The sequence below is a fragment of the Mesoplodon densirostris genome, chromosome 1 (genome assembly GCF_025265405.1).
Source record: "Mesoplodon densirostris isolate mMesDen1 chromosome 1, mMesDen1 primary haplotype, whole genome shotgun sequence".
Lineage (NCBI taxonomy): Eukaryota > Metazoa > Chordata > Mammalia > Artiodactyla > Ziphiidae > Mesoplodon > Mesoplodon densirostris.
The window spans coordinates 90,724,081-90,749,768 of record NC_082661.1 but is presented as its reverse complement, the minus strand read 5'-3'; the positions used below and the strand labels follow the sequence as shown (position 1 = coordinate 90,749,768).

The 25,688-nt window shown below is 35.6% G+C and overlaps 1 protein-coding gene across 1 annotated transcript in view; it reads right to left on the bottom strand.

The window, feature by feature from the left end:
* The window catches only part of FAT4 (FAT atypical cadherin 4), a 175,259-nt gene that overhangs the window by 58,566 nt on the left and 91,005 nt on the right, over window positions 1-25,688 (bottom strand). The window contains exons 5-6 of the mRNA XM_060105751.1: window positions 23,276-24,198; window positions 22,465-22,639 (exon numbers count right to left, since the gene is read on the bottom strand). Of these exons, the coding sequence (XP_059961734.1) occupies window positions 22,465-22,639; window positions 23,276-24,198 (1,098 nt within the window). The remainder of the gene's footprint in view (window positions 1-22,464; window positions 22,640-23,275; window positions 24,199-25,688) is intronic.

Genomic DNA, 25,688 nt, shown 5'->3' with positions numbered 1-25,688 from the left:
GAAACTTCACAAAGACTACATTTATAAGTCTTTTACTGAGATTTAACTTACTCCGAACTCTGCCTCCAATATTTTTCATTTATTCTTGGGGGTGGGGCATTCCATCGCACACCTCACTCCAGCCTCAGACTTGTCCACTATAGCAGGAGCTCCACAAGGCCCTTCCTCTCAGCTTTAGGCAGGGAAATGAAATCAAGGGACAAAATGCAGCAATGCCCCTGAATTTCAAGTGAGTAAGCCTCATCTCTATACACTCTTCTCAGATGAAGGACAAAAGTTGCCTAGTCTTTGGTCCACACAGATTTTAGTGCTTCCTCTTCTCTTAATGGAATGATGAAGTCTTGTTTTTGTTGTTGTTCTTGTTACTTTTCTGTGTTTGTTTGCTTGTTTTTGAACCCTTCCACTTAACTATGTGAAAAAGTGGTCCTGGTGCTTATGCTCCTGTTTCCCAACATCTTTTTGGTTACAGCCCATGTGAAGTGCTGCATGATGTTCACTATTACTTTATCTTTGGTCCAGAACTTTCTGCTGGTTCCAGAGTCTCAATATTAGTATGTCAAAAACTCAAATCTTAGTTATTCTGTGTAAACTTAGCCCACATATTTATATATAAATTGAAAAACGTATGTGCAAATACATATACACATATATTTATAGATACCTATTATTGAACATTTATTTGATAACAGATATATGTATGAGTATCTTATATATGTATTACTCATTTAATATACAGATTCATGAAGTAAGTACTACCATTTAATTTTTTTAAATAAAGAACTTTAGACCCAAAGAATTTGAGCAACTTATTTACATTCAGCCATAGTGGCAGAAGGAAATCACTTTTGAACTCTTAAAAAAAAATCTTTTCTCAGTTCATTAGGCTCAGATAAAATTATGCCACCCTTATTGCACATTTTTACTCTGTATTATTATTCTTATCAATGTACTTCTGCCATATTCTCTATTAAGTTACAAACTAATTGAGAGCAGAAATAATTGTTTAATTCATCTTTATATAAAACAATAATGCATACCAATAGACCTTGTCCTCAATGTTTATTAACTTCTCCTTTGACTTGATATATGGAAATCTGATCTAGTGACTACATGGCTGAAAGTTCAAAAAGCTGAACAGTTCTAGAAATATACATCTGGGAATATAGGTTTTAGCCTACGGCCAGGGTCAGAGAACAAGACTGTCGACAAAGGTCAAAGTTTTGGAGATAGTCTACTACTTATAACAGAGGGTCCCAATTAATCCTGAATCCCATGAGAAGAATCAGAATGCCAGGGGCCAATGTTTAGCTTGGATAGATCTGATAAGGATGAATTATATACGTAGTGGCATACTAGGGCAAGATTACTCGATTTCATTTGGAATTGATTTATGAGAACCAGATGCAAACAGAAAGAAGAGGTAGGATGTAATGACACAGGCTGTTGGTAGAAGACAGTGAGCCAGTGAAAGGGGTTGAATATACAAATGAAATAAAAGGACAAGATCTCAGAAATTTATAATTGTAGATGTTAGGAGGGTACAGTGGACGTTTGAAATACAATTAGAGGCCAGATGATAAAAAGAACCTCAAATTTAATTTTGTGAAAATTATATTTATTGTATACAGCATAATCTGTGTATATATGTATATACATATATAAAAATAAAATAAATATAGGTAAATTGATAGGAACCTTCTGAAATTTTTAGAGCAAATAGAAAAAAATACATATGATTCTGAAAAGCATTTTTTTAAATGTGCAAAAACATATCTCACACACAAACACATACACACACACACACACACACAGACTGTTTACAGCTTAATCTTCTGATAGTCCATTATAACTGGGAAGTTCCAAGCCTTGTCTGAGTCATATTTTATACTCTTATTTGGGAAATGATTAAACTGGCATTGCCTTTTAACACTAGTGGCCTAAAAAGATCAAATATATCCAAATAGGACTTCCCTGGTGGCACAGTGGTTGAGAGTCCGCCTGCCGATGCAGGGGACATGGGTTCATGCCCTGGTCTGGGAAAATCCCACATGCCGCAGAGTGGCTGGGCCCATGAGCCATGGCTACTGAGCCTGTGCGTCCAGAGCCTGTGCTCCACAATGGGAGAGGCCACAACAGTGAAAGGCCCACGTACCGCAAAAAAAAAAAAAAAAAAAAAAAATCAAAATAAAGTTCAAGGAAACTTAAAATAAGATTTTAAAAAGAGGAGACCTTCAAGATGGAGGAGGAGTAAGATGCAGAGATCAACTTCCTCCCCACAAATACATCAGAAATGCATCTACATGTGGAACAACTCCTACAGAACACCTACTGAACGCTGGCAGAAGACCTCAGACTTCCCAAAAGGCAAGAAACTCCCCATGTACCTGAGGAGGGCAAAAGAAAAAACAGAGACAAAAGAATAGGGACAGGACCTACACCTCTGGGAGGGAGCTGTAAAGGAGGAAATGTCTCCTCACACTAGGAAGCCCTTTCACTGGCAGAGACGGGGGTGGCAGGGGGGGAGCTTTGGAGCCATAGAGGGGAGCACAGCAACAGGGGTGCAGAGGGCAAAGCGGAGAGATTCCCGCACAGAGTATCAGTGCCCACCAGCATGAGAGTCTTGTCTGCTTGATCACTGGGGCAGGCAGAGGCTGGGAGCTGAGGCTTGGGCTTCAGAGGTCAGTTCCCAGGGAGAGGACTGGAGTTCGCTGCATGAACACAGCTTCAAGGGGGCTAGTGCACTACAGCTAGATGGGAGGGAGTCCAGGAAAACGTCTAGACCCGCCTAGGAGGCAAGAGACCATTGTTTCAGGGTGTGTGAGGAGAGCAGATTCAAAGCACCACCTAAATGAGCTCCAGAGATGGGCATGAGCTGCAGTTATCAGCATGGACCCCAGAGATGGGCATGAGATGCTAAGGCTGCTGCTGCAGCCACAGAGAAGCTTGTGTGCAAGCACAGGTCACTATCAACACCTCCCCTCCTAGGAACCTATGTAGCCCAACACTGCCAGGGTCCTGTGATCCAGGGACAACTTCCCCGGGAAAACAATCGGCATTGCTCAGGCTGTTGCAATCTTATATCAGCCTCTGCGGCCGCAGGCTCACCCCACGTTCTGTACCCCTCCCTCTCCCCGGCCTGAGTGAGCCAGAGACGCCTAATCAGCTGCTACTTTAACTCTGTCCTGTCTGGGTGGGGAAGAGATGACCTCCAGCGACCTACAGACAGAGGCGGGGCCAAATCCAAAGCTGAACACCGGGAGCTGTGCAAACAAAGAACAGAAAAGGAAATCTCTCCCAGCAGCCTCAGGGGCAGTGGATTAAATCTCCACAATCAACTTCATGTACCCTGCATCTCTGGAATACCTGAATAGACAACAAATCATCCCAAAATAGAGGTGGTGGATTTGGGGAGCAACTGTAGACTTGGGGTTTGCTGTATGCTACTGACTGGTTTCTGGTTTTATGTTTATCTTTGTTTAGTATTTAGAGTTTATTATCATTGGTTGATTTGTTTATTGATTTGGTGGCTCTCTTCCTCCTTTTTTTATATATATGGATATATATATATATTCCTTTTTCTCTTTTTGTCAGTGTGTATGTGTATGCTTCTTTCTGTGATTTTGTCTGTATAGCTTTGTTTTACTATTTGTCCTAGGGTTCTGTCTGTCCATTTTTGTTTCCTGTACTTTTTTTTTTTCTGTATAGTTTTGAGCACTTGTTATCATTGGTAGATATCATTTTTGGCTTGGTTACTCCCTTCTTTCTTTTTTTATTTTTTTTCTTTATTACTTTTTAATTTTTTTATTTTTAATAATTATTTTTTATTTCAAAAATTTATTTTATTTTTTCTTTCTTCTTTCTTTCTTTTTCCCTTTTCTTCTGAGCCATGTGGCTCACAGAGTCATGTTACTCAAGCCAGGTGTTAGGCCTGTGCCTCTGAGGTGGGAGAGGCAAGTTCAGGACATTGGTTCACCAGAGACTTCCAGGCTCCATGTAATATCAAACAGCGAAAGCTCTCCCAGAGATCTTCATCTCAATGGTAAGACCCAGCTCCACTCAATGACCAGCAAGCTACAGTGCTGGACAACCTATGCAAAACAGCTAGCAAGACAGGAACACAACCCCACCCATTAGCAGAGAGGATGCCTAAAATCATAATAAGGTCACAGACACTCCAGGACACGCCAACAGAGATGGTCCTGCCAACCAGAAAGACAAGATCCAGGCTCATCCACCAGAACACAGGCATGAGTCCCCTGCACCAGGAAGACTACACAACCCACTGAACCAACCTTAACCACTGGGCAGACACCAAAAACAACAGGACGTACAAACTTGAAGCCTGTGAAAAGGACACCCCAAACAAAGTAATTTAAGCAAAATGAGAAGACAGAGAATCACACAGCAGATGAAGGAGCAAGGTAAAAACCCACCAGACCAAATAACTGAAGTGGAAATAGGCAGTCTACTTGAAAAAGAATTCAGAGTAATGATAGTAAAGATGATCCAAGTCTTGGAAACAGAGTGGAGAAAATACAAGAAATGTTTAACAAGGACTTAGAAGAACTAAAGAGCAAACCAACAATGATGACCAACACAATAAATCAAATTAAAAATCCTCTAGAAGGAATCAATAGCAGACTAACTGAGGCAGAAGAATGGATAAGTGACCTGGAAGATAAAATAGTGGAAATAACTACTGCAGAGCAGAATAAACAAAAAAGAATGAAAAGAATTGAGGACAGTCTCAGAGACGTCTGGGCCAAGATTAAATGCACCAACATTCAAATCATAGAAGTCCCATAAGAAGAAGAGAAAAATAAAGGGACTGAGAAAATATATGAAGAGATTATAGTCAAAAATTTCCCTAATATGGGAAAGGGAATAGTCAACCAAGTCCAGGAAACAGAGTCCCATACAGGATAAATCCAAGGAGAAACACACCAAGACACATATTAATCAAGCTATCAAAAATAAAATACAAAGAAAATATTAAAAGCAGCAAGAGAAAAGCAACAAATGAAATACAAGGGAATCCCCATAAGGTTAACAGCTGATCTTTCAGCAGAAACTCTACAAGACAGAAAAGAATGACAGGACTTATTTAAAGTGATGAAAGGGAAAACCTACAACCAAGATTACTCTATGCAGCAGGGATCTCATTCAGATTCGGTGGAGAAATTAAAACATTTACAGATAAGCAAAAGCTAAGAGAATTCAGCACCACCAAACCAGCTTTATAACAAATGCTAAAAGAACTTCTCTAGGCAGGAAGCAAAAGAGAAGGAAATTACCTACAATAACAAACCCAAAACAATTAAGAAAATGGGAATAGGAACATACATATTGATAACTACCTTAAAAGTAAATGGATTAAATGTTCCAATCAAGAGACATAGACTGGCTGAATGGATCCAAAAACAAGAGCTGTAAATATGCTGTCTACAAGAGACCCACTTCAGACCTAGGGAAACATACAGACTGAAAGTGAGGGCATGGAAAAAGATATTCCATGCAAATGGAAATCAAAAGGAAGCTGGAGTAGCACTTCTCATATCAGACAAAATACACTTTAAAATAAAGACTATTACAAGAGACAAAGAAGAACACTACATAATGATCAAGGGAATAATCCAAGAAGAAGACACAAAAATTGTAAGCATTAATGCACCCAACATAGGAGCATCTTAATACATAAGGCTGATGTTAACAGCCATAAAAGAGGAAATTGACAGTAAGACAGTCATAATAGGTGAATTTAACACCCCAATTTAACCAAAGGACAGATCATCCAAAATGAAAATAAATAAGGAAACACAAGCTTTAAGTGATACATTAAACAAGATGGACTTGATATTTATAAGACAACCATCCAAAAACAACAGAATACACTTTCTTCTCAAGTGCTCATGTAACATTCTCCAGGATAGATCATATCTTGGGTCACAAATCAAGCCTTGGTATATTTAAGAAAATTGAAATTGTATCAAGTATCTTTTCCAACCACAATGTTATGAGACTAGATACCAATTACAGGAAAAAAAAAGTCTGTAAAATATACAAAAACATGGAGGCTAAACAATACACTACTTAATGATGAAGAGATCATTGAAGAAATCAAAGTGGAAATAAAAAAATACCTAGAAACAAATGACAATGAAAACATGATGACCCAAGACCTATGGGATACAGCAAAAGCAGTTTTAAAAGGCAAGTTTATAGCAATACAATCCTACCTCAAGAAACAAGAAACATCTAAAATAAACAATGTAACCTTACACCTAAAGCAATTAGAGAAAGAAAAACAAACAAACAAAAAAACCCAAAGTTAGCAGAAGGAATGAAATCATAAAGATCAGATCTGGCATAAATGAAAAAGAAATGAAGGAAATGAAAGCAAAGATCAATAAAACTAAAAGCTGGTTCTTTGAGAAGATAAACAAAATGATAAACCATTAGCCAGACTCATCAAGAAAAAAAGAGAGAAGACTCAAATCAATAGAATTAGAAATGAAAAAGGAGAAGTAACAACTGACACTACAGAAATACAAAGGATCATGAGAGATTACTACAAGAAACTATATGCCAAAAAAAAAAAAAAAAAAGGAAAACCTGGAAGAAATGGACAAATTCTTAGAAAAGCACAACCTTCTGAGACTGAACCAGCAAGAAATAGAAAATATAAACAGATGAATCACAAGCACTGAAATTGAGACTGTGATTAAAAATCTTTCAACAAACAAAAGCTCAGGGCCAGATGGCTTCACAGGCAAATTCTATCAAACATTTAGAGAAGAACTAATACCTCTCCTTCTCAACTTCTTCCAAAATATGGCAGAGGGAAGAACACTCCCAAAGTCATTCTATGAGGTCACCATCAAACTCATACCAAAACCAGACAAAGATGTCACAATGAAAGAAAACTACAGGCCAATATCATTGATGAACATAGATGCAAAAATCCTCAACAAAATACTAGCAAACGGAATCCAACAGCACATTATATGGATCATACACCATGATCAAGTGGGGTTTATTCCAGGAATGCAAAGATTCTTCAATATATGCAAATCAATCAGTGTGAGAAACCATATTAACAAATTGAAGGATAAAAACCATATGATCATCTCAATAGGTGCAGAAAAAAGCTTTTGAAAAAATTCAACACCTGTTTATGATAAAAACTCTCCAGAAAGTAGACATAGAGAGAACTTACCTCAACATAATAAAGGCCATATATGACAAAACCAGGTCAACATCATTCTCAATGTTGAAAAAAATGAAACCATTACCACTAAGATCAGGAACAAGACAAGGTTGTCCACTCTCACCACTATTATTCAACATAGCTTAGGAAGTTTTAGCCACAGCAATCAGAGAAAAAAGAAAAAAAAAAAAGGAATCCAAATCAGAGAAGAAGAAGTAAAGCTGTCACTGTTTGCAGATGACATGACACTATATATACAGAATCCTAAAGATACTACCAGAAAACTCCTAGAAATAATCAAAGATTTTGGTAAAGTAGTGGGATACAAAATTAATGCACACAAATCTCTTGCTTTCCTATACACTAATGATGAAAAATATGAAAGAGAAATTAAGGAAACACTCCCATTTACCATTGAAACAAAAAGAATAAAATACCTACAAATAAACCTACCTAAAGAGACAAAAGAGCTGTATGCAGAAAACTATAAGACACTGATGAAAGAAATTAAAGATGATACAAACAGATGGAGAGATGTACCATGTTCTTGGATTGGAAGAATCAATGTTGTGAAAATGACTATACTACCCAAAGCAATATAGAGATTCAGTGCAATCCTTATCAAACAACTAAAGGCATTTTTCACAGAACTAGAACAAAAAATTTCACAATTTGTATGGAAACACAAAAGACCCCATACAGCCAAAGCAATATTGAGAAAGAAAAACGGAGCTGGAGGAAGCAGCCTCCCATACTTCAGACTATACTACAAAGCTACAGTAATCAAGACAGTATGGTACTGGCACAAAAACAGAAATATAGATCAATGGAACAGGATAGAAAGCCCAGAGATAAACCCACGCACATATGGTCAGCTTAGGTTTGATAATGGAGGCAAGAATATACCATAGAGAAAAGACAGCCTCTTCAATAAGTGGTGCTGGGAAAACTGTACAGCTGCATGTAAAAGAATGAAATTAGAACACTCCCTAACATACACAAAAATAAATTCAAAATGGATTAAAGACCTAAATGTAAGGCCAGACACTATAAAACTCTTAGAGGAAAACATAGGCAGAACACCCTATGACATAAATCACAGCAAGATCCTTTTTGACTCACCTCCTAGAGAAATGAAAATAAAAAAACAAACAAACAAATGGGAACTAATAAAACTTAAAAGTTTTTTCACAGTAAAGGAAACCATAAACAAGACAAAAAACCAACCCTCAGAATGGGAGAAGATATTTTCAAATGAAGCAACTGACAAAGGATTAATCTCCAAAATTCACAAGCAGCTCATGCAGCTCAATATCCAAAAATCAAACAACCCAATCCAAAAATGGGCAGAAGACCTAAATGGACATTTCTCCATAAAAGATATACAGATTGCCAACAAACACATGAAAGGATGCTCAACATCACTAATCATTAGAGAAATGCAAATCAAAACCACAATGAGGTGTCACCTCACAACGGTTAGAATGGCCATCATCAAAAAATCTACAAACAATAAATGCTGGAGAGGGTGTGGAGAAAAGGGAACCTTCTTGCACTGTTGGTGCGTATGTAAATTGTTATAGCCACTATGGAGAACAGTTTGGAGGTTCCTTAAAAAACGACAGATAGAACTACCATACGATCCAGCAATCCAACTACCGGGCATATACCCAGAGAAAACCATAATTCAAAAAGAGTCACATATCACAGTGTTCATTGCAACTCTATTTACAATATCCAGGACATGGAAGCAAATTAAATGTCCATCAACAGATGAATGGATAAAGAAGATGTGGCACATATATACGATGGAATATTACTCAGCCATAAAAAGAAATGAAATTGATTTATTTGTAGTGAGGTGGATGGACCTAGAGTCTGTCATACAGAGTGAAGTAAGTCAGAAAGAGAAAAACAAATACCGTATGCTAACACATATGTATGGAATCTTAAAAAAAAAAAAAGTAAGAAAGAAAGATGGTTCTGAAGAACTTAGGAGCAGAACAGGAATAAAGCCGCAGATGTAGAGAATGCACTTGAGGATACGGGGAGGGGGAAGGGTAAGCTGGGACGAAGTGAGAGAGTGGCATGGACTTATATATACTACCAAATGTATAATAGATAGCTAGTGGGAAGCTGCCGCATAGCACAGGGATATTAGCTCGGTGCTTTGTGAGCACCTAGAGGGGTGGGATAGGTAGGGTGGCAAGGAGATGCAAGAGGGAGGAGATATGAGGATATATCTATACATATAGCTGATTCACTTTATTATAAAGCAGAAACTAACACACTATTGTAAAACAATTATACTCCAATAAAGATGTTTAAAAAAAATTTTTTTAAAGAAAATGTTTCAGGCAAATGTTGTATCAGAAAATACATCTTTAATAAGTGTAATGAATGAGTCTAACCATCTAATTAATGTTCAAACTGCAGACATTTTACATTTTTTGTTAGACCCTATAAATTAAGCATACTTTCTTGAAACTTGAACAACTATTCAGCCGAAATAGTATTTTTGCTTAACTGAAATCTGTTGCTTTGCAACAAAGCCGATTTGTTCTTGACATCAAACATTTGGTGAAAGGGTCCCGACTGGGTGCTTGTTTGTTGTAATAAGGTATTAGCTTCTTTTTTTACCCATGCAGTAAATGCATATTTCTCACAGTAAGTAAGCCATCCCCTGAAAATATATTGAAAGCAGCCATTCAATATTAATATTAAATTATGTGGTTAGATTTAAATCCAAAAAATACTTGAAGCAAGTAAGTATGTAACATTTTAAATATGACCATCAGTTTTTATCTTAAAAATTTCATTTTATAATATATTATATTATAAATATATTATATTATATATTATATATATTAGTTTTATAAATATGTTTATATAAATTAGGTATATACACAGTAGGTAACATTTTATTTTTAATCATTTCTCAGGAATCTTTATCAAAAACACTGTATTTCCTTAATATAAATTACTATACTAAATAGAGGCGACAAGTAAAACTAAAGAAAGAACTTAGTAATGTTATGAAAATGAGACTGAAAAGTGGCCCACAATATGAATGTACTTAATGCCGCTGAACTGTACATTTAAAAATGGTAAGAAAGGTAAATTTTATGTTATATGAAAATATAAATTTGAGCATATACCCTGAGAAAACCATAATTCAAAAAGAGCCATGTACCACAATGTTCATTGCAGCACTATTTACAATAGCCAGGACATGGAACCAACCTAAATGTCCATCAACAGCTGAATGGAGAAAGAAGATGTGGCACATATATACAATGGGATATTACTCAGCCATAAAAAGAAATGAAACTGAGTTATTTGTAGTGAGGTGGATGGATCTAGAGTCTGTCATACAGAGTGAAGTAAGTCAGAAAGAGAAAAACAAATGTTGAACGCTAACACATATATATGGAATAAAAAAAAGGAAGAAAAATGGTACTGACGAACCTAGTGGCAGGGCAGGAATAAAGCTGCAGATGTAGAGGATGGACTTGAGAACACGGCGTGGGAGGGCGAAGCTGGGGCAAAGTGATAGCAGCATTGACATATATACACTACCGAATGTAAAATAGATAGCTAGTGGGAAACAGTAGCATAGCACAGGGAGATCAGCTCGGTGCTTTGTGACCACCTAGAGGGGTGGGATAGGGAGGGTGGGAGGGAGGCTCTAGAGGGAGGGGATATGGGGACATGTGTATGAATGTGGCTGATTCACTTTGTTGTACAACAGAAAGTAACACGGTATTGTGAAGCAATTATACTCCAATAAAGATCTATTTATAAAAAGAGTTTATAAAGTAATAAAATGTAATGGAAACTAAATATTTTATCCCCCACACAAAGCATGTCATGAGGAGTTACTTTTTGGAGAACATTTTAAAAAACAACCTCTCAACACACGTTGAAACTCTGAAATACGAGAGGCTACCACCAAGTTTGAAATACAACCTGCTTCCTGCCTACTTGCCTACTGAAAATATCAAATTAATATACTTATGGAATAATTATCAAAATAGGCCACAAAATAAGACCAAGTTTTAACAAGATAAAATTTAGAAGATTTTTGAAAAGAAAAAATTTCCTCATAATAAGCTGACATTATTTTGTATTATATTTAATATTTATCCTTTAGGTAATATAAACATTCTCTTTAATATTTCAAATTGTTTGTTTCCATTTCAAACTTGGGTTTCCTTTGTCTACTCAGATTTATAGCTTAAATTGAGTAAATGAAAAGTAGACTGAAATTATCAAATTTTAATTCTATGCCACATGATGGCAATTCTAGATCTTATTTAGTGGAGTTTTGGAAGTTAGATCATCTTTCTTTTTGTATTTTTATCTTATGAATATACAAATGAAATTCTATGTAGGAAGAACTGTTCCTACTAAAGAGTATCTGATTTAAAGAAAATTATTTAAATAAATGATTTATGATAATACTTAGTTGCTAAAAGATTTTATACAAAAACTTACTAGAAATAAGAGGAAGTAAAACAATAACCAGTTATCAACCTTGGAAACAAAATTATCTTCTAAGACAAATAATCCAATGGAAATAACCAAAACTTCCTTCAACTCAAATATATAATTAAGTGAAATGCAAGTGATTTCTGGTAATTGAAGATTACCCTAGCACAATCTGATTTATGAAATCATTGGTGCCTTATGTAAAGTTCTCAAGCAATTTTCATTATTAAAAATGTTTTTCATAACAAACAAGGCAAGCTCTTCTTCAACATCTTCCCACAAATAACACTGACAAAATGCAATCTTCCTGGAACAGTTAAAAAACAACTCTCTTCAGGTCTAAAATATGATATGCCACATTTCTGACCTCTCTTTTGATTATAGAGACATTTGCAATGCTGTGACCCTCTCAGCTGAACAGTGTGACAGATAGTATTAATTTAAATGTCATCATATCCTCACCAAGAAAATAAAGCATAGTGATTAGCCCTTTTAGATTTTAGGATTAACTTTTGCAAAAGCATCATGTATCCCCTCCATCAAAAAGTAATTTCCAATCCCTGCATAAGAATGAAATTTATTCCCTGTTTCAGTCAGATGATAAATGCCTTTAATTAGGAATGTTAATAAATGAACTTTTCCCCTCAGACCTATTAATTATGCTAACACATAGACAGTTCATTACCAGACTTTTTGGCCAATCTATAGCCAGAATATCTCTATATTCCTTTAGTATATTAGACTGAGAACAGATAAATAAAGGTAATGTATTTAATTGGTACACAGATTAATCTCCCACCCCCAAATTAAATGCAAATACACATACAGCCCAATTGACTTATTGTATGTGCATGTATGTTTATATTGTATATACTGTATATTCTTAGTATAATATTTAACATTTGATTTGCACTCTATAAAACCCTTGGATATGCATTTCCTGATCTGATGAGAACAGCAATCCTTTGATTTTGAATTCATGAATATTCTTATTTTACTTGCTGTCTTAATGAAAGAGAGCCAAAAGTTGTTTCTTTCCTTTTATTTTTTCCTCTTTGGTGCAAAAACCAATGCTCTTTTTAATATAAAAATAATATTTAACCCAAAGAGAATAAACTCTTTAAACATGTTTTACCTAAAACGTAATATGGTAAATAAGCTAATCTGTGGGAAACTGAGTAATGGTTAAAAATATGGTCTCCTTGGGCTTCCCTGGTGGCGCAGTGGTTGAGAGTCCGCCTGCTGATGCAGGGGACACGGGTTCGTGCCCCGGTCTGGGAAGATCCCACATGCCGCGGAGCGGCTGGGCCCGTGAGCCATGGCTGCTGGGCCTGCATGTCCAGAGCCTGTGCTCCGCAACGGGAGAGGCCACATCAGTGAGAAGCCCACGTAATGCAAAAAAAAAAAAAATATGGTCTCCTTGATCAGGTTTAGTGGCTTCAAATCCTATTTCCACTGATTAACAGCTGAACACCTAAATCAAGTTGCAAACCTTCTCAGTTTTGTTTTTGTTTTACTTTTAATCCCTAATATTGGAATCCAATTTACAAGGCAGTTATGAGATTAAATGAGATACCCTAGTATAAACTCTGGTATATACAAGCACTCAGCATGCACAGAATGAATATCCTCTAAAGTTTGACTGCCCAAGTTGTATCTCTACTCAAACGTCTTTTCTGGGAACTAAATTTTTATATCTATCTACTTGACATCTCCACTGGAGATCTCATAATATCTAAAATACAATATATCCAAAAAATAATTAAGGATAATCCACCCTAAAAAACTTTCGTGGGACTTCCCTGGTGGCCCAGTGGTTAAGACTCTGTGTTTCCATTGCAGGGGATGTGGGTCCCATCCCTGGTTGTCAGGGAACTAAGATCCCACACGCCGCGTGGTGCGGAGAAAAAATAAAAAAAAACTTTTGTTTTAACATCCTCAAATTTCTCTGGCCAGTATTCTAGGACTCATGCTTGATTTGTCTCTTTTCCTAATGTCCTGTACCTCCAGTTCCATCATCAAGTCCTATTGGCTCAACCTTCAAAATGGATAAAATATTAGCTCATTCACAGCACCTCCACACTGTCTCTAATTTCAAACACTCTCAGAGATTGCTGTCATGGCCTTTAAATCACCATTTCTATTCCCACTGCTGTCTTCACCACTGCCACAAAACCAGATCTCTTCTCCACAAAGCCAGATCTCTACAAAATCCCCTGTCACTCCCCTGTCCAAAGCTTTAATGAGACTGGCCTCACTCTTTGAATAAAATTAAAGCTCCTTACCCTGGCCTAAAAAGTTTAGATGATCCAGCCTCTGCCTACCTCATCTTCCAAGACTCTTCCTCTCTTTTACTCTGTTGCAGCCATCTACGCCCTCTTGCTCTTCTTTAGATATAGCCAACTTGATCTCTGCCTCCGGGCTGTTTCAACTGCAAGTTTACCCAGTTCTTCGCCTTTCACTGTCCTGACTGTGCTATCAAAAATAATACCTCCAATTCCCATTTTGCCAGCCACTTAACCTGCTTCATTTAACTTCATAGCATCTCATATAACTCTAGGCCTACATATTATATTTTGTCTATCTTTCTGACTAGAATGTAACTTCTGTGAAGACAGAGACTGTCATTTTTTCCACCGCTGTATCTGCAGTTCCTAGAAGAAAACCTGGGAGAGACTGCTCCATAAATATTTTCTGACAAAACATTGTCCAGATGCTTTTTACACATCAATACAGCCCATAGAAGCATATGAGTCTCACTGACTCTAATCATAATTCACTCATAAGGTCTATTAAATTACCATCATAGTTTGGTTTTAATACATACAAAATGACAATTGGCAGGGATATTTGGCAATATTATCATCTTCTACCTGTAAAGTCTAATGAATTTTTTATATCTTCTCCTACTTAGCAATTTAATTTGAACAGTGCCTAAATTGAAGCTCATTTTCAAACAATCACTATTGAAATTACTGATTCCAATAGATTTGACTTCACTTAAAATATTTTGAAACATTTATTTATGTACTCGGAAAAAGAAAAATAACCGTAGAACGTTTTGTTCATTAGAGTACAATGAATAGCATAGAAGATGCAAAGAACAAAAGTTTTCTTAAGATCGCGTTTTTGGAAATCTACGTTTTGCAGACAGTCATAAGATCCTGATTTTTTGGATACAGTATAAGTGAGCAAGAACTCGGTGGAAAAGTAGAAGTCCTGGATATTGCTCCCGACTCTGCCACTCTCTGGGTGTGCAAAGCTCTGGCAAACTGCTGAATTATCACAGGCCTCAGTTCTGTTTCTCAAAAATAAAGGAAATGGACTGGCTCATCTCCAAGAAGTCTACTGGCTATGAAATTATCATCTTAATTCAGATTTTTCTAGTTTAGATTTTTTTCATTTCTAGTTCTATTTTAAAATCCTTCCATATTACACACTGTGTTACAACTGCAATAACCCCTTATTATCACATCATTTTGTTTTACTGCTTTCTTGTATATAATTCAGTTCCTTGCAAGAGTACTAGCAAATTTTAATGGCTCACAGACTCTGAATTTACTGGTGAGGGCAGAAGATCATGGAAGGTTAAAAAAAATTCTAAGAGACCTGGAAAATTACATATATAGATACATATCTGTTAGAATAGCTTGTCTAAATACCAAAATCTTCATAACAAAACTCAAAACAAGCAAATGTTTTCATATTACATTAATGTGAAGAATCATAGGCCTTTAGTATTAAGCTATGTGAAGCCAAATACCACATATAGGATATATTTTTTTGTAGCTAAATAGGTGTTGGGTATTTAGGAGATACGGAAGGCTCACACTTTTTTGCTTTGGGAAGCCCAGATTTAAGAGAATCGCCAAATGCTGAAATGTTTCAAAAGCACAGTGTCTGTTTATGCAGATTTTGAGTTAGTGAACCAGATTAAGAAAAGGTAGGCAGCACAGCACAAAGTAGAGATAAGACCTACCTAGAAACAACTACAAGATAACAGAATTGAATAAGAGACGGAAGGTTCAGGGGAGAGTCATAAGAATATAGCTCAAGCAGTATTTTAAGCATGTGAAAGTGAATTAAAGCCATAAAATGCTTCAGCGGGTCCTTACATATGACTGCAATTTATCGTATCACACTAAACACCACACAGCCTTAAAACACTTGCACTGCTTTTCAAAGCAGGGGTCAATTTGAATGAGCACAGACAATGTAGCAAAAACTTCTGGAATTTCAGTCGTGAGTTAAAAAATATTGGCACTTTTCCTTCTGGTAGGTCCTTTGAAAAATCTGCAAGCGATTAAATACATAATAACAAAATAAATATAAGTATGGCAAATAAATGTGAAATAATAGTTACATATTAAAATAACAGGATGGTGATTAACTGATAACTAATTATCATCACTTTTCACTCATTAAGTCATTCATTCATTCAATAAATATTATCAAGCATGTGCTATGTGACAGGTTCTGTTCAAAGTGTTTCTGGGAATTCAGTTTTGAACAAGACTTAGTAAGCTTACATGCTACTGGAAGGATGGCAGCTATTAATGGGGTAAACAAACTATACATACTCAGATAAATTATATTCTATATGAGCATATAATTTTAGATATCAACTAGTGTTAAGAAGAAATCACAACAAGCTAAATTGATAGAGACACTGGAGAGATGGGAAGTGGGACCATAGATTGGTAGTCAGATAAGTCCTCTCTGAGAAGTTGACATTTTACCTAGAGGTAATGAAAAAATGACCAAGACATGAATGGAAAACAAGTGCAAATGCAAAGGGCCAAGGGCAGGAAAAGGTTAGCCTTTATAAAGGGGCCAGGTTAACTGGCACTGGCAATTTGCAATAAATGTTTAGCAACTGCTCTCCAGAAGCAAGTCACCTGATTTGTAAGTTTGCTGACTTCTGTGGTGTAAATACTCCTGCATTGGCCAATTTCAGCCAAACCAACATGAAGATACTGAACACAGAGTCAGGAGGTGACAATGGCCAATGGTGGCACATGATAAAATAGGTGGGCAGAGGTCAGGTCATTTAATGCCATGTGGTCAATGGTAAGAAATATAGTTTTTCTTCTTGGAAATCATTGAAGGGTTTTTTGTTTTTGTTTTTAACATCTTTATTGGAGTATTGTTGCTTTACAATGGTGTGTTAGTTTCTGCTTTACAACAAAGTGAATCAGTTATACATATACATATGTTCCCATATCTCTTCCCTCTTGCGTCTAAGTAAGCAACAGGGCACGACGATTTAAGTTATAGTTTTAAGGTTCATTAGTTGCTTGTTGGAGAAGGTACTGTTGGAAGAAATGCAATTAGGAAGCTCTCACATTAGCCCTGGCTTAGACTAAAGTGGTGGTAGTGGAAATGAAGAAAAGTGGATAAATTCAGGACATTTTTTGAGGCAGAGTCTACTTGTCAATGGACCTGTTGAATGTGGAGTACAGAGAAAGAGGAATGAAGAGTGATAACAAGATTTGCCCTTAGCAACTGTGAAATCAGGGACAGAGAACAATTTATGGAGATTAGGGTGGACAGAAGTCAAAAAATTTTACTTGGCCTTACTGAGCTTAAGATGTCCAGCAAGTATGTTGACTAATATTAATAGCTAAAATAAGTCATTTCCATATTTATTCCTTCCAATATGTTTTTCACATAGGAATTACTGTTTCTATTCTATAGATATGAACACAATGGTAACTTCTTCAAGGTCATGTACCTAGAAAGTGGCGGAGGTGGGATTTGAGCCTCTTTTTAACTATAAAGTTATGTATTTACCTTTAGGATATACTTCCATTTTGTAATTAATTCTTAGAATTAATTTTTGAAAGTATACTGCTCTGGGTTCCCTGATAATTCCCTGCTACTTACTATATTTAAAACATATTCTTTTATTTATTGCACTTATGAGAAAATGGTAAAGAAAACTTTTGTAAGGAAGGGTCCTTGGGAACAGAATGCCAAACCATGTTAAGGACATTAACTGCTTTAGAGCCAGCTCCCCTCTTAGAAGGAACCACGGAGAGCTGGGTTCTCTGCAGGTCCTGCATGACTACACCTAGGTGAAGCCTCAACCTCCTAGGAGTTTCCACTTGGTACACATTTCTAGAAGAAGTAACAATGAGTAATACAGACTGAAGGCAGAATATCCATACTTTTCATTACAGCAGATAAACAAAATATCACCTTTGAGTTGCAGTCATTAAGTTAATCTTTAGTAAGTAAATCCTATAGGAAAAACAATGAGGTAGAATTATTATACTCTGTCCTAGTATTATTACTTAACATTGTAACAGTCGGTCCCACACACATAGGATAGCGTGGTTGCAGCTCATTTTAAGCAGTAGACAGGAGTAGTCAGAGAGTTTCCAGATGTCCTACTCTATAGCCATGCAGTCAGTAAATAAAAATATGATGATAGTGGAATGCTAGTATTTTCTCCAAAAATATTCAAAGATTTAGAGATCTGCTGATAAAAGTAAGCTGCTGCTTCAATCACTGCCATATTGCCAAAGTTGACCCATCTTTGGGCTGCCATCAGGTAAGAATTTTAAAAGAGCAAAGCAAAAGTGATTTGTGAGCTAAGGAATAAAACTGTCAAATTTTTTTCCTTCTTTAGAACACGGATATTTCCCTGGTTCTTAGAACACTGCGAATTTGAGAATAACATCGCATCTGGGATTAAAAAGCTGCCATATTTTTCTGAATTTTCTCATGTCATCTACTAATTTGACTTTTAAATCATAGCAGTGAATAAGTATTCTAAATCCTGTGTTAGAGACTTCATTCCTGGAGTATAGGATTAAACTGCAGATTCTGAAGCCCAATAGCTGAAACTCTCGCATTCTTCCATACAAGTGGATATCGATGATGCCAAAAGTATGCAAAAAAATTGACTATAAAATTATGGTCATATATGAGTTTTAATAATTGTAAAAGCATCTAGTCAACTTACTTCACAGTTTCTGATTGCTTTACATGTGATCTGTATGAAATGACCTTCAGACACCTAATTGAATACTTATACTCCTGTGGCCTCATAAACACCAGTCCATTTCAAGGCAACCCCCAAAAAAGCACTCATAAAAATCTGTGCTTTGGGGCAAAATTCAAGCAATACTTTAATTTCCAAGACTGTCAAAATACTGTGACCAAGGCACCAGTGTCCCTGAATCTCATTTATGTCTCCCACCATGCTCCTAAGCACCATATTTAAAGGCCTGAATGACAAACTTCCAGATACTTTCATTTTACTGATGATATGAATTTTCACTCTCTATAACTCTAACTCTCCTAGCTCAATATTGGGTGGAATATACACACACTTGGTCTTCACGTGTTTCATTTAATGGCAAGAGTCTTTCACAGAAATTAGAGTTGCACTTGCATTATTTGTCCTTATATTAAGAATTCTAGATCCACAACTTTCCCCAGGATTGAGACTGATGGCATCAGGAATGCACACAGTTCAGCTCCCTGGAACCAGGACTTGGTTCTTATGCAGTCTGCTCACTTAGACCAAGGCTCTATCGAACCTCCTACTTGCGATAGTTCCTCCCAACAGGCTGACTCACCCATGAGTATTAGAAGAGAATAATTTTAACTCTATCATTTCAAGTTTTCTTTCTCTTTCTTCCTCTCTCTCTCCCTTCCTTCTTTCTTTTTCTTTCATTCTTTCTTTTTTTCCTAATGAAATGTCCATTTTGTGCTGTCATATTGATGGAGAAACAGCATTACAAGTCATGGTTAAGCTTGCTGGCTAGCCCACAAAGGCTTCCTTAACCATAATTTGGCTGAACTACAGTTTTTAAGTGGTTAAGCACTCACTTACTATGCAATATATTCTTTGGAAGTTTGAAAAAAAATCTGATACCACAATAAAAATTTTTAATGTAGTAATGTATAAAATGTAAAAATATGAACTGCAATTTTTAAAAAATGCTTTTTAAAAGCAATTCACATATTTTCTAATAAGAATACTTATGTAGTAAAGAACAGGGCAAATATTTCTAAGAATTTTAAAATGTTTAAAGTGCATGGATCACAATTTTTTTAAATTATTATATACATGATGTGGTAGGCATATTTAGCAATTTAACATATGTTGTATCAATTAAACCTTGTAATAAAATATTTTGTAATTACTATTATCCCCATGTTACTGAGAAAGATACTGAGATTGAGAGAGATGATACTTTTTGCCTGAATCATGGAGAAAATTATGACAGAACCAGAATTCAAATCAAGATCAATTCATATTCAAAGCTTTTATCATTATATTATATTATATAGAATAGTATTGGGTTTACTTTGCAAATAAAATGATTTTGAAAATGAATATATTTTTCAAAATTTACTTTACCTCCACACTAAAACTTTCATATACACTAAACTTGGAAGTCAGATATGTTAGGGTCTGAATCCTGCTCTTCTACTTCTTGGAGGTGTAATCCTGGGTAAATTATTTAACCACTGTGAGGTGGGGTTTACTGTAAGTAAGGTGGAAATAAAAGTGCCAAAGTCTTTGAGATAATAAAGAAAAGTAATGTGCAGAAATGGGTTAATATCTGTAAAACCTGAAGAACTGCATGACTCAGATTGCCAAATGTCAAAAAAATAAGCATAAAAAAAAAAACAAGTATTCCCTTCCCCTTCACAATATCCCCTCTTAGCTTTGTAGGCACAAAAAATGATTTTTAAATTCTCAGAATGATTTGATTGAAAACAGGCACTCTTGTCTAAATGATTACATTCTTTCTGTACCATGGCTTTTGACTTTAGAATGTTCCAAAGTACAAATCCTCTGATGGAGAACTTCTGTGGGTTGTGCCCTGCCCTGCACTACATTCTCATAGTCACAATCTGCTCCTCACTCTGGGATGACCTACTTGTGACACACCATCTTGTGCAGCAAGTTTTATAGTGACTGATGCCTTAGCGACCAGACTCCTGGTTCTTGTTTCTCCTCCTCCACTTGACCTCCACTAAGGCTGTTTTTGTGCATGCCTAGAATTGACTGCAAACATCCAGGAACTGGAGAGGAGAGCTGAGACTGGGGTGTTTTTGTAATAAAACCTTGGTTCTAAATATCTGACCCTGTACAAGTTTCTACTCCATTTCATCCTCTCTTCCCTCCAGGTGACTCTTGGATTGATTTGAATCAATACTGGATTGATTTGAACAATGTGGCAGTGACTGCATTTTTCACATGAAAATGCTTACCTACTGACCAAGAAGCACTACCTACATATATAATGAAACATGTTTCAGATCAACTTGTTTAAGTTTTATGTGGTTACCACACTACATTCTGTTCATCATTCTCTGGGATTTTATAGTTTGCATGAAGTGTAATATGGTCATTCACAACCATTAAAAAATATAGAGAATAGTTCTTTCTTTCATGAAATAATAGTCTCAGATGATTACACTTCCAAAAGCAAATGGCAAATAATATATAGACAGAGCCACCTTGATTAATAAGCAATGGCACTATCATTTGAATAATTAACATACATTTATTATTACTCAATCTTAAAATCTCCTTTTTTAATGAGAAGTGGTAACATGAAATTGTATACTTCGAAACTGGTTATATATATAAAAAATTGATATATTATATTCATCAAAAACGTTTCAACCACAGTAAAAACAGTTCATTTGAACATTCAGAATTGTTCTTCTATAGCAGGAGCCACATATTTACATGAATATACAGATACAAAAAAAGTCAGTTCTTTGAGGTTCAAACAAATCTGCCTTGTCTTAAAACAACTTCAACAAAATTTTAAAATATGCCAACATTATTAAATTCCTCAATACTTAAAATACTAAGTTGTGACAATTTTTATAAATGAGTGTTACATAAAGACAATGTTTCATAATTCCCTGATACTTTTGTAGATCAATGGTTCATTCATCCATTCAAAAAATATTTAAGCAATATCTACTTTCTGCGAGGCATAATGGTTCTTTAACAAATTTTTAGTTGTTTCAGTTTTTAATTAGAAGTTATCAACACTTATGAATAGAGTCAATATATGCAAAGTAATGTAGTGGTAAACAGTAATGTTCCTTTTTTGAATAGATTGCATTTTATGCTACTTGCTATATAATGACTATTTCCAAACAGTAAAAGCTAACGTATGCTGCTTTTCTTTCTCTCCATGGTAGTCCATTACACTGCTATCTCAGTGAGAACCCGGGGCTCTCACTGCTCTTTTTGGAGCTCTGTGAGGCTTTATCAAATGCTTATTATGGCTACTTACAATTTTGTAGAACCTAAAGGACTAATGAAGTAAAACTCTGGACCCACTCTCTTTTCTCTATGACCTGTTAGAACAATTTGGATGTTTTCAAAGCTAAAGTATTGAGTTGGCCAAAAAGTTCTTTTGGGTTTTGTTCTGCAAAAAACCTAAAAGAACTTTTTGGCTAATCCAATATTTGCAATGCCCCACAGCTCAAGTGGTAGAGCATCAAGTCACCCCCAGAGGTACTGGGGCATCCTTCCAGGCAAGGACACATTTTGTTTTACAGGAATAGAGCTTTGCTTGTAATGTGCTTAAGCTCTTACCACTTACATATAAATTTCATAAAGTGATATATGTTCTATAAATGATGTAGATACAACTGGAGTTCCAAGAATTAGTAAATTTCAACAAATATTTAAATTAATGGTAGACAAAAATACTTCCATTTATTTATGTTATGAAGAAATTCTTCACAGCTGAACAAGATTATTACAGACTTACCTGAATCTGTAGCTGTGATCACTAAGACAAAATGCTCCTTTGTTTCACGGTCCAAACTCTGTGTCACTCGAAGCTCTCCACTAGATGAGAGAGTAAAAGCACTGTCTTCATTACCACCAAATAGAACATATGAGAGTTTGCTGTTAGAACCTTGATCGTCATCTCTTGCCACGACCTATAGGAGAGAATAATACACACCATGAATGTGAGTAAAACTAACAAAATGTATATCATGAAATAAAGTGTATCATTAAAAATAATGAGGTAGAGCCATATGTTCCAAGATTAAAAGGTTTCAAAGACATGTTTGTAAGTTTCAAGTAAAAAATTAAAAAGGTTCAGAGTACTATGCATTATTTGTGCAAAACTAGGCATAAAAGCCATACATTGAATTTTTGGAAGGCTTCACAAAAAATTTTAACAGTAGTTTCATCCAAGTAGTTGGATTTGTAAAGAGGGAAGGGAGAACAACATTTGTAATAGTTTTCAAACTTTTACATCATTTTATTTTCTTACCATGTGCAGATATTACTGTTATAGTGAAACAAAATTCAAAAATACACAAATGCATAAATATGTGCAACATGAGTAAACACAAAAGAATATAACTGAAATGCAATATTTAATCTACAAGGAAATCAATAAGTCCTTAGGTATAACTTTCATAAAACTGTCCTTTTCAAGATTTGCTATACCTGCAAGTAAGCATTTTTGGTTGAGAAGGAGGAAGAGAGTGGCGGAAGCATGTACATTATAATTAAATGAGAGTCTTATAATGAACACAATGATTGTTTTATTTAAATATACTGACCTGAAGAATTGTTCTGGGTAGTGTCCCCAAATTCTCAGGGACATTTACAGAATATGGAGATAGCTCAAATATGGGAACGAAATCATTAATATCCAGTAGAACAATGCTGACAGTGGAGGTATCAGTTCTGGGGGTGCTGCCCCGATCTGTGGCCTGAACAGTTAGAAAGTAAGTAGGGGTCTTCTCTCTATCCAAGGGCTTAGCCACAGTGATTGCACCTGTGACTGAGTCGATCCGAAATTCCTGATTGACATTACCATCAATAATGCTGTAGCGGACCTGTCCATTTGTACCTTCATCTCCATCTGTTGCAGATACTTGTATTATATCCGTTCCAGTAAGTGTATTTTCATCAATCTCCACTTTATACATGGCCTGTGCAAAAACAGGGTTATTATCGTTGATGTCAAGTATCATAACTACAACCTCTGTAGATGAAGAGAGAGATGGTTGACCTTTGTCTGTAGCCACTACTGTTAGAGTATAATTAGAAACCTCTTCTCGATCCAGTTCTCCAGTGAGCCTCACTTCTCCATCAATGGTCCCAATACTGAACTTGTTTCCCGAAGGGTTCAGTAGGTTGTACTCAATATAGCTATTTGGGCCGCTGTCTGGGTCATTTGCTTGTGCTTTGAAAACAATGGTATCAATAGGTGTGTTTTCTGGAATGTATGTCAATTTAGGGGAAAGAAATGTTGGTGGGTTATCATTTACATCCAACAAAATAATGGAGACTTGAGCAGTGCTTGTGAATCTGGAGGCTGGAAACTGTGGCAGGTCGTGCACTTGAATGACCAGATTGTAGAAGGACTGACTTTCCCGATCCAAAGCTTTCTGGACTTTCAGTATCCCATGCTTGTCAACTGTAAACTGCCCAAGGCTATCACCAGAAGCAATGCTGTAAGCCAACTGGGAGTTGATGCCTGAAATGGAAGGGAAAAAATAAATTTTCTGAAATATGTGCTGATTGCAAACTAAACTGCACCAAAATTTTCATGACATGAAACTGCACATTTGATATATTATGCCTCCAAACACACCTTACAGGTGATTTAGCCACAGTTAATTTTCTTTATAAGTAATACAAAACCCATAATCCTTTTTCTGTCAACGTCAGATCTGAAAAGATGTTTACAATCTGGTGAACAAATGATCTATATACTGCGGGCTATTTACCATGGTGTTGAAATGCTAAATTACAAAAATAAAGAGGAAAAAAATATTCCAGAGAGCGGATATTTTTCTATACATTTACTTATTTCTGTCACATAATTCCTGAGAGTTCAACATTAACAGTGTCACACTATACTACTAGCCAAACATTTATCACTTTAGTAATTTATTGAGGCCGACACCAATTTTCAGAGAAGGGTAATAAAATTTTCTGATGTATGGCATTAGTCATGGATGCTTTAAGTCTACTTTTACATTTCTTGTCAGAACCAATAAATACTTTTTAATTCCTATTAAGCATCTGACTAATGGCCTTTGAGAAAATAATTATCTTTCAAATTTTATTATGTGTATGTACCGTGTTTTAAAAGTAATTTTTGAAAGAAATATTATCAGTAAAAGGCTCCAAATATAAAAGTTCACACTATTTTTGGGCTATTTTTAGAGAATATTTTATCTAACTTTCCCTGGAACATGTGTCAAGGACCTGCTGTATAACACAGGGAGCTCTGCTCAATATTATGTAACAACTTAAATGGGAAAAGAATTTGAAAATGAATAGATACATGTATATGTATAACTGAATCACTTTGCTGTACACCTGAAACTAACACAACATTGTTAATCAACTATAGTCTCATATAAAATAAAAAGTAAAAAAAAATTATATATAAATCCTCATTTCATAAAATGATTGCAGAGATTCTTCTAACAAAGATGATATGAAGAATGGATCAACCTATTAGTTTAGTAAATAATTTAAAGGTAAACAACAGATAATCAGTGCAAACAGAAAGAAAAATCATATTTTCTGCCCCAGAATAGCATTTTCTTCACTGGTGCACAATGTCATGTGTACTTTTATATTTTAACATAAAGCTGTTGGGCAACCATAGGATAAGAATTTCTAAGAAACATATTGTATATCTAGATAATTCATCCTTAATAAAGATACTATACTCTGGGATCTTCTGCTAGGGAAAATCTGTCAAGTTACATAAACTGCTTACAAACAGCTCCTATATTTCTGAAGTTAATTTTAACTATTCAGGTGTCAGAAATCATGTCCACTCTTTGTCAAAAGTCTTCTAGAACAATTTGATCACCTTTTTCCTCTTTTATTTCTTGAAAAATACTCTTTCTCAAGATTCTGTGAATATTTGAGTTTGCTTTCGCCTTTTCTTTAAACTCATTACAATCTTTATAAAGGTAAGTTTAGTTGAGTAACAGGATTTTTTTT